At 43.3% G+C, this 8,258-nt stretch overlaps 2 protein-coding genes across 2 annotated transcripts; one reads left to right on the top strand and one right to left on the bottom strand.

Annotated features, from left to right (window-relative positions):
- LOC123114024 (WAT1-related protein At5g64700) lies at positions 1-3,567 on the top strand. Its single transcript, XM_044535376.1, has 7 exons — positions 1-303; positions 383-445; positions 1,094-1,210; positions 2,107-2,347; positions 2,428-2,586; positions 2,742-2,890; positions 2,981-3,567. The coding sequence occupies exons 1-7, from the start codon at positions 131-133 to the stop codon at positions 3,171-3,173; spliced, it is 1,095 nt and encodes a 364-aa protein (XP_044391311.1). The 5' UTR covers positions 1-130; the 3' UTR covers positions 3,174-3,567.
- A 1,361-nt stretch (positions 3,568-4,928) lies between these two features.
- Positions 4,929-6,942, bottom strand: LOC123114023 (pentatricopeptide repeat-containing protein At1g59720, chloroplastic/mitochondrial). The gene has a single exon (XM_044535375.1). It carries the CDS (start codon positions 6,869-6,871, stop codon positions 5,231-5,233), a length of 1,641 nt encoding a protein of 546 aa, XP_044391310.1. The 5' UTR covers positions 6,872-6,942; the 3' UTR covers positions 4,929-5,230.
- Between the last annotated feature and the right edge of the window lie 1,316 nt (positions 6,943-8,258).

The raw sequence follows: 8,258 nt of genomic DNA, 5'->3' as shown, positions 1-8,258 counted from the left end.
CTATCTGAACAAACCTTATGACAGCGAAGGTTTGATGAGGTGTCCTGACAGTGAAAGTTTGATGACGAGCCACGATGGACAAGTAGTAGTATTTAAGCAATCGTCTTTGAAGTTCTAACAAACGAGAGTAATGGGAAAGACATCACCTTATGCTGTTTCATTTCTCTTAAGGTTTATCTATGGGGTTATGCAGATACTCACCAAAGTTGCTTTTAACCAAGGTACAAGTACATATGTTCTTGTTTTCTACAGGCATGTAATAGCTACAATGTTGTTACTGCCCATTGCTTTTGCAACTGAAAGGTATGCAGATTTTTGGCTGCCTCTTTTCCTGGATCTGGATTTCGTCTAGGAAGCATGAACTGAGATTTTATTTTTGCAGGAAAACCGCCCCACAACTGTCACACAAAGTCTGTCTGAAGCTATTTGTGCATGCATTATATGGGTAGGAAGTACAATGCAGAAGTGTTGTCTATACTTAATAATCTTGTTTATCAAATGTCATTGCTAGATAAAAAAATGGATTTGCAATGATGTATTATTTCCATAATTTTGTATTTTAGTGGAATGGGTGTATTCATGTGAGGAGTTGTGACTTGGAGTTGTTAGACATCTATCTAATACCGTAATTGTTTCATTCTGCTGGCTATCCAAACTTTATATGTTTGAAGTTCTTTTATGTGCATCCATGTGTACCCTTGAGATATAAAAAAAATCACTTTGTTTTCATTAGGCTTATCCCTTGGTCGTGTTGGTTTCAGTGTAGTATACCCATCACCTTCATCAATTGCAAGCCGGCCTTCCCGACAGAGAATTTCAGTTATATCATATTTAATCTATATTTCTAATTTTTCCTCTTTGTGGGAAAGTAGCTATTTAGTTAGGTGAACTGATTTACTTTCGACAGAAATGTTATGCAAAGCTAAGAATTATGTAAATAGTAATTGTGTAAAATCGTACCATTTATTTTTTTGCTTACAACTGACACTTGGTATTTCGTAGTTATCTTAACTGTTTCGTTTCTTTATGAATGTTATACATCTTATTGTGGCAAATCATTTACTAATAATCTTATTTTATTTCGTTTCTCCAGGGTGTCTGCTTCTCTAAACATATCATTTGTTGGCCTCAATTATGCTTCAGCAACTTCTGCTACTGCAGTACAAAATGTCCAACCAGTGTTAACTTTCTTTTTGGCTCTTCTATTGGGGTATGTGTTTTTAATGATGATTGCATTACTTCCTTGAAGGCTAGGCCATTTCTTTTCTTTCCCTTGTGACAATTAAATTTTAAACACGTCATAAAGCTAATGTTAGTAAATTTGTATTTAGGATACCCATACATAAGTAACACGAATATGTTATATACAGAAGAATAGCTTGCATAAACGTCTGATTATGAGAATCAGTGACGGACATAGTTGAGATTGTAGTTTAGAGATGTTTTGCAGCCTAACGAAATGGTTATATTGTAATGTTTATAACTCTTCATGTTAAGATCATAGGAAAGAAAAATATTCCTTTTGCTCTAGGAAACTACACAATTGTTCAGAGAAGAAATATAATAATTAATTCAGTTCTACATGTTGTATCAATAGCAAGATCATCGTAGACCCTACTACCAAACCCAACCTAGCCGGTCCTAAACCAGGCCCAAAAGCTTGCCTGACCATTTTTCGGCCGGAAAACTGTAGGGGCCTAGTCAAGCCTAATTGCGACGACTGGACTCAGCTTCTATCAAACTTTAGACAAAGGGTGGAGATAACATCTTTGAGTGATACCTTTTTCTCTCATTAACATTGCTTCAATAAAATAATTACAGAGATTTATATTTATTTATAGTGGGACTGCTAATCAATTGCTATTGCTTATGTTCGCGTGAAATCAGTTGTTTAACGTGAACAATTAGTTGTTGATTGTTTTTGAGATCGCTAATGAACCATCAGTTGTGTAAACCTACTTCTGTGTAGATGTGAGTACTTTGATGAACTTGGTGTAGTAATGATAGTGGGAGTGAAAAATAAGTTCAGACTTGTTTTGTATACAATGTGAACTTTTATGATCAAAATTCCGTGGATCAGCGAGTGATTTGTGCCACTTATGGTAGAATGGAGTCCTTGAAACTGAAGAGCTTCCATGGGATTGTGAAAGTTTCTGGTATAGTGCTTTGTGCCGCTGGTGTTGCCGTACTAGCGCTGTACCAAGGACCTCAGCTCAAATCCATCATCCACCACCCTCTTTTTCATCACACAAATCGAGTTGATATTCATGCCTCAAGGGGCTGGATATTGGGAATTCTCCTGCAGTCTCTTGCGACTCTACTGTTTGCTCTTTGGACAGTGTTTCAGGTATGCATCTTGCTATGTGCGCGCGCATGTTCAGAAGCTAATTTATTCATGCTAAATTTAGCTTGCATGTTGCTTTCTAGGGCCCTTTGCTGGAGGAGTACCCTTCCATGCTGCTTAACATGACCCTTCAGATTGTCTTTGCGACCGTTCAATCTTTTTTCATGGCTCTTGTGATGGAGAGGGATTTTTCAAGATGGAAGCTGAGCCTGGATGTAGGTCTTGTCGCAATCGTCTATTCTGTAAGTACTCCCTCCGTCCCAAAATAAGTGACTCAACTTTACACTAACTTTGTACTAAGAGGGTACAAGAATCCCCTCAAAAAGAATTAAATCATATCGATTGATTAGAAGAATGTTTTTTAATCCTGACCTCGGAAAACACTTTTATGTTGTAGGGCGTGGTTGTTTCCGCATTTTCAAATTACCTGCTGGTCTGGGTAATTGACAAGTGCGGCCCGGTGTTCCTGGCCATGACAGTGCCCCTAACTTTTGTCATCACCATCGTTCTGTCACTTCTCATAGGAGAAGCAGTCACCCTTGGAAGGTCCATTGTCGACTTAAACGTTTGCTCGTTAGACAGAAGAGCTACATCAATTTTTATCATCTTGAAACTTCTCTCCCTTCTGATGAACAGCGTAATAAGTGGTGCGCTGATGGTTGGTGGCCTGTACAATGTTCTATGGGGGAAGAGGATAGAGCAAGTAGCTCTCAGCAAGCAACGAGGCATCGACGCAAATGCAGCAAGCTTTGATTTGGAGGAAGAAGAAAGCGGTGCACCAGTTCCATCAACGCGAGATTCGATCAAGCGGTGCGAAAGAGAAGACTGATATGTGGCAAGCTTTGAAACTCTGAGCAGCAAGCTCTGTTATTAGGCGGCTGCCTCAAGCGATCCCCATTAGGAAGCTGTAGGATCGTTTGACTCGGAGATTGTGGGGAGTGGTGGTAGAGCAATGGGTTCTCTTCCTATCTCGTTCAAGTGCATACATAGGCAGAGATACATGAACTTAAGCTAATACCCGCTTCGCAGTCAAAACTCAGATAAATAAGTTGTAGCTCAAGTTTCACGCATACGGGTTAGTTAAATTTCTACTAGCATGTCGCCTTAGCGGGCCTTAGCGGAATGTCGCTCTGCATCCTTATATGTAGTCACGACAATCCATGCTTTGAGTGTGAGCAACTGTAATCCTTTTCTTTATTAGTGCTAAATTTTCAGATGTTCTAGATTCTGACTTTCTGCCATCTTGCACAAGTTTACACATCCAACGAACTACAAAAAAAAGGCAACTGTAATCCTTTTCTTTCCTAATACCCTTGTTCCCATGGAACTGAAGTTGGCATTTACCTCTGAAACCAGAACAATATAGTTTACTATCGAAATAGCTACCATAATTTCACAAGGCATTGGACCTTTTCACATATGTCACTGATCCTTTCTTCTTTAATTTCCGTCTTTACTATTCTCAATTTACTTCAGAAATGAGTGTAAATTATGCTCTGCGTATACTTCGCTTGCCCACATAGTATATTTTTTGTTTTATTCTTATCATACAACCTGCCTTCAGTTAGGGATCCATATAAACATGAAACAAAAATGATGAAATATTTACTGCCATCAATTGCCTCAATGAAACACCAAAACAAGTAAACAACAGTCATGTTGTATAGAAGGTATACATGAAAAAGGGCATACCTTAGAGTCATCAGCCTGTCCGGAATTATCTACCAGACCCATAGTGGTAGTTGCTTGGCAAACTAACACGGCAGATGGAGATACTTACGGTTTAAGGGGCTCTTTGCTGCAGTCTCGAGAAACAATGTCAGACCAGGAAGGACACCAACAAAAATGGAAGTCGTGGGAGTTGACTAAGAGCCAGGTGTTGTTTCTGACGGATAGTTGTAAGATGGGTCCCTGGAAATGCAAAGTAACATGAAGCACTTCTAAATAGATGCATAAGTATGGCATAATAAATTCTATTGTTTTCAAAAGTAAATTTTTGGAGTGAGATAGTACTCAAGAAAAAAAGAATTGGATTCAATATTTGGCATCCCTGACATGCTAAAAAGGCCCAGACCAATACCGTTTGATAATAAAATTCAATAGAAACTATTTTGTGAAGCAAAAAATATAGATGTGTGGGCAATCAAAAATAGTACCATGAGGTTACTATTCTCAAGAAGGTGTTCTATAGCTGAAAGCTCCTTAATAAATTCAAAAGAGAAATGTGAGATGGAACTGTTAGACCCAGTATAGAAGTTGACACATTTTGTAAGATCAATTATTAGATATACTCCTGAATTAATGGCACATAGCATTTTCATGTCAGAAAATTATAGAGTGGAAGGGGTCACCCCCTGATGAGTGCCACTCTGTTTCATCAGCCAAAGCTACCATTATATTCTCAATCATTCAATAGGTAAAAAGAAATGGTGGGACTACTTACCCCCTTGTAGTTTCCAGCAGTTTCACCAACCATTACTGAGATAATTCATTTCTCTGGTAAATTCGACTGTGTCTCTGAGCTATATTAAGTAGGAACTTCAGTTCAACACAAGTGGACTCAAGAATTACTCAAATTCAATTCGTGCAGAAGCAACGGACTTGGCCGGCCTCATATTTCTCATGAGGTCAATGTAACTGTCATTACAGTATCTACCTTGTAGTGTTTGAGTAAAAGTGAGAAGTCGAACATGTATCTAATAACATCCTGTTTATCTGATCAATCAGCTAATTTCGATCTGGACAACCTAAAACAATGAAGAAGAGACATGCTTCGGTACACCCCCCTAGTTCATTTCGTGTCTTGAACGCCTGCAGAGATGCATTTTACGTTTTGCTGGGCACTCTCAACAAAACGTCAGCAGTGCAGTCTCTTTGGCTCAAGTATCACCAGTAGTCTTTGCAGGAACATGCTCCATCCTTGAAATGGTGAAACCGAATCCGGTCCCTAACAATGATCTCAACATCATAGAGCTCCGATATGAGCTTGCTGATAGTATGGCAGTCTTTGCACACCCTCAGGTTCTTCAGGATCCGAATAGGTGCACGGGCTGTTGCGTTGAGCAAACCGAACGATATGGCAAGCCGTTCGCTGTGCAAGCGGAGGGCGGCGCCCTTGGTATGGTCCATGCCAGCAACCATACGAGCCTCTGATAAGTCTGGCTTGTATCCAGAGGACGCAAGCTTCTGCTCAATCTCATCCAGCTTCGCGTATATCTCCTCTGACTGAGGGTGTGACGTGTCGCCTGCAACAAACTGATGAACCAGGCCATCCATTTCAATGGAGCTGAACCCTGGCTCCTTTTTGAGACCCTCGTCACTCATCAACCGCCGGACCATGCCCACATCGTTCCACTTCTGCGCGGATGCATAGACCCTGGAGAGCAGGACGTAGACACCGCTGACAGCATCATCCGGAACATCGAGTGCCAGCTTGGCCATGGCCTCGCTAAGCTCTACCCCGGCGTTCTGCCTGGAGCATGCGTCCAGCAGGCTCCTCCAGATGATGGCATCAGGCCGGCAGTTCATGCCAGACACGACATCCAGAGCCTCTTCGATGAAGCCAGCTCGTGCCAATATGTCCACCATGCACCCGTAGTGCTCGATCCTCGGCCTGATCCTGTACTCGCTAACCATCATCTCGAAGTATCTTCTGCCTTCCTCCACCATCCCGCCATGGTTGCACGCGCTAAGAACCGCAACGAAGGTGATTGCGTTCGGCACAACATTCTCCGCCCGTGTCATCCGATCAAACAGCTCCACAGACTCACGCACACATCCGTGGTTGGCGAGCGTGAGAATCGCCACGTTCCAGGACGTGATGTCCCGCTCGGGCATCCGGTCGAACACCTGCCGCGCGAGCTCGACGGCCCCGCACTTGCCGTAGAGGTCGACGAGCGAGTTGTTGATGAGGACGTCGCGGGACACGTCGCCGTGGCCCCCGAGCTGGCGCAGCAGCAGCGCGTGCGCGTAGACCCCGAGCGAGAGCGCGCCCGCGCCGGCGCACGCGCCGAGGACGCTCTGCACGGTGTAGGCGTCGGGCGCGAGGCCCGTGCCCCGCTGCATCTCCCGGAAGAGGTCGAGCGCGCCGAGGTGGTCGCCGTTGCCGGCGAGCGCGTCGACGGCGGTGTTCCAGGAGACGAGGGACTTGGCGGGGATGCGGCGGAAGAGCGCGAGCGCCGCGTCGGGGAGGCCGCAGGAGGCGTAGAGGTGGAGGAGGGAGTTGGCGACGACGGTGTGGGCCGGGACGAGCGCGAGCTTGGCCGCTAGCGCGTGGAGCTGGCGGCCCTCGGGGAGCGCGGAGAGGAAGGAGGCGGCGGAGAGCGCCGCCGGGAGGGAGAAGTGCGGGGGCGGCGGGGACGGGGAGGCGTGGAGGGAGCGGAAGAGGAGGAGCGCGCGGTGGGCGAGGTCCGCGCGGCGGGAGCGCGCGAGCGAGCGGAGGAGCTGGACAGAGGAGGAGGATGAGGATGAGGGGCTCCGGTGAGTGGAGGTGTTGGGAAGCGGCGTGGCGGCGAGGGAGGGGAGCATCGTTGGCGCTGCGGCGGCGAGGCCGAGTCGGGCACGGCGACGGCGAGGGCAGGTGAGGTGGATATGGTAGTGGTTTGTGTGATTTGTGTGGACGGCAGCGTAACAGTAACATAAAATAAATTCGAAAAATAATTCTAAAAATTCTAAAAAACCTTTGTGGCATACTTTCACATATGTTTGATGCGCATGCAAAATTTCGTCGCAAAATCACATTGATGGAAGGCGTGGTAAAAAACAAAATCAATGCTTTGAAAATGTTACTTACAAAAACATTTTGAAGCTCTGATTTTGTTTATTTTGGCACGCCTTCCACCAATGTGAATGTGATTTCGCGATGATTTTGCATGCGCAACAAACATTTGTGAAAGTATGTCACAAAAAAAAATTCAGAATTTTTTGATTTTTTTTAAATTTTACTGTTCATACCAGGAGCATTTGCTCTGGGTGTAGAAATGTACTTTCGAGCGCGGGTTGGCTTTCTTCTTCTCTCTCTTTGTTATTCATTAGAGCATGTGTAGCAAAAATAACCATCGTCTTACAGTTTGAGTGCAAAAAAATAACGTAGACAGCTTCCGAAAAATGCCCTACCCCAGAATGAGTGGTATATTCGAACCCGAGTGCCGCATACGTGCAGTTTTCGCCGCCCCATTTTCAGTTTCACCTATCGCTACAAAATTTTGGTGTGGCGGAAGTTTCAGATCACGCCCTCCATTCTGCGGCCTAGCGAGCATTTTTTGGATTCACGAACATTTTTTCAAAATCCTAAACAGTTTTTTGAAACCACAATTATATTTTGAATCCGAATATATCTTATAATTTCCCTAACAGTTTTCTCAAAATCATGAACATTTTTTGAATCCAAGAAGAGTTTTTTCAAAATCACAAACATTTTGAACAATTTCCCAAGGAGTTTATCCAAAATCACAAACATTTTTTGAATTCACAAACATTTTTTGAATACGCGGAGAATTTTTCATAATCACAAACATTTTTTGTATCCACAAACATCTTTTGATTTCCCAAACAGTTTTATAAAATCATGAAGTTTTTGAATTCATGGGAATGCGCAAAACTTTTGAATACAGAAACATTGTTTCAAAATTCGCAAAAGCATGTCTATGTTAAAAAAAATTGCGGGTCATGCCTATATTTTAATCACTTGCAAGTAATGTTGGTCTATAAAATCTAGGGGGGGTGGGGGGCGTTGATCCTAGTGTGTGTACACTTTGTATTCCAACAGTAATTCAAAATAGTGCACATCATCTATATTTTTTAGACCATGGATGAGCTTTATCATAACATCTTGCATATGTTGTGTTGTCATCAGTCACCAAAAAGAGAAAGATTGAAAGGGCATTTCCATCCCTAAGTGAATTTTGTGTTGATG

This window comes from Triticum aestivum, chromosome 5B, assembly GCF_018294505.1.
Source record: "Triticum aestivum cultivar Chinese Spring chromosome 5B, IWGSC CS RefSeq v2.1, whole genome shotgun sequence".
Lineage (NCBI taxonomy): Eukaryota > Viridiplantae > Streptophyta > Magnoliopsida > Poales > Poaceae > Triticum > Triticum aestivum.
This window is presented reverse-complemented; position numbering and strand designations above follow the sequence as displayed.

What these genes read in the sequence shown, in the direction of transcription:
- LOC123114023 (XM_044535375.1), bottom strand. Translation starts at nt 6,871, where the DNA reads ATGCTCCCCTCCCTCGCCGCCACGCCGCTTCCCAACACCTCCACTCAC.
- LOC123114024 (XM_044535376.1), top strand. Translation starts at nt 131, where the DNA reads ATGGGAAAGACATCACCTTATGCTGTTTCATTTCTCTTAAGGTTTATC. An exon ending in TTGTCGCAATCGTCTATTCT is followed by an intron (nt 2,587 to 2,741) that starts GTAAGTACTCCC and finishes TTTATGTTGTAG; the next exon opens with GGCGTGGTTGTTTCCGCATT. An exon ending in GAAGCAGTCACCCTTGGAAG is followed by an intron (nt 2,891 to 2,980) that starts GTCCATTGTCGA and finishes TCTGATGAACAG; the next exon opens with CGTAATAAGTGGTGCGCTGA.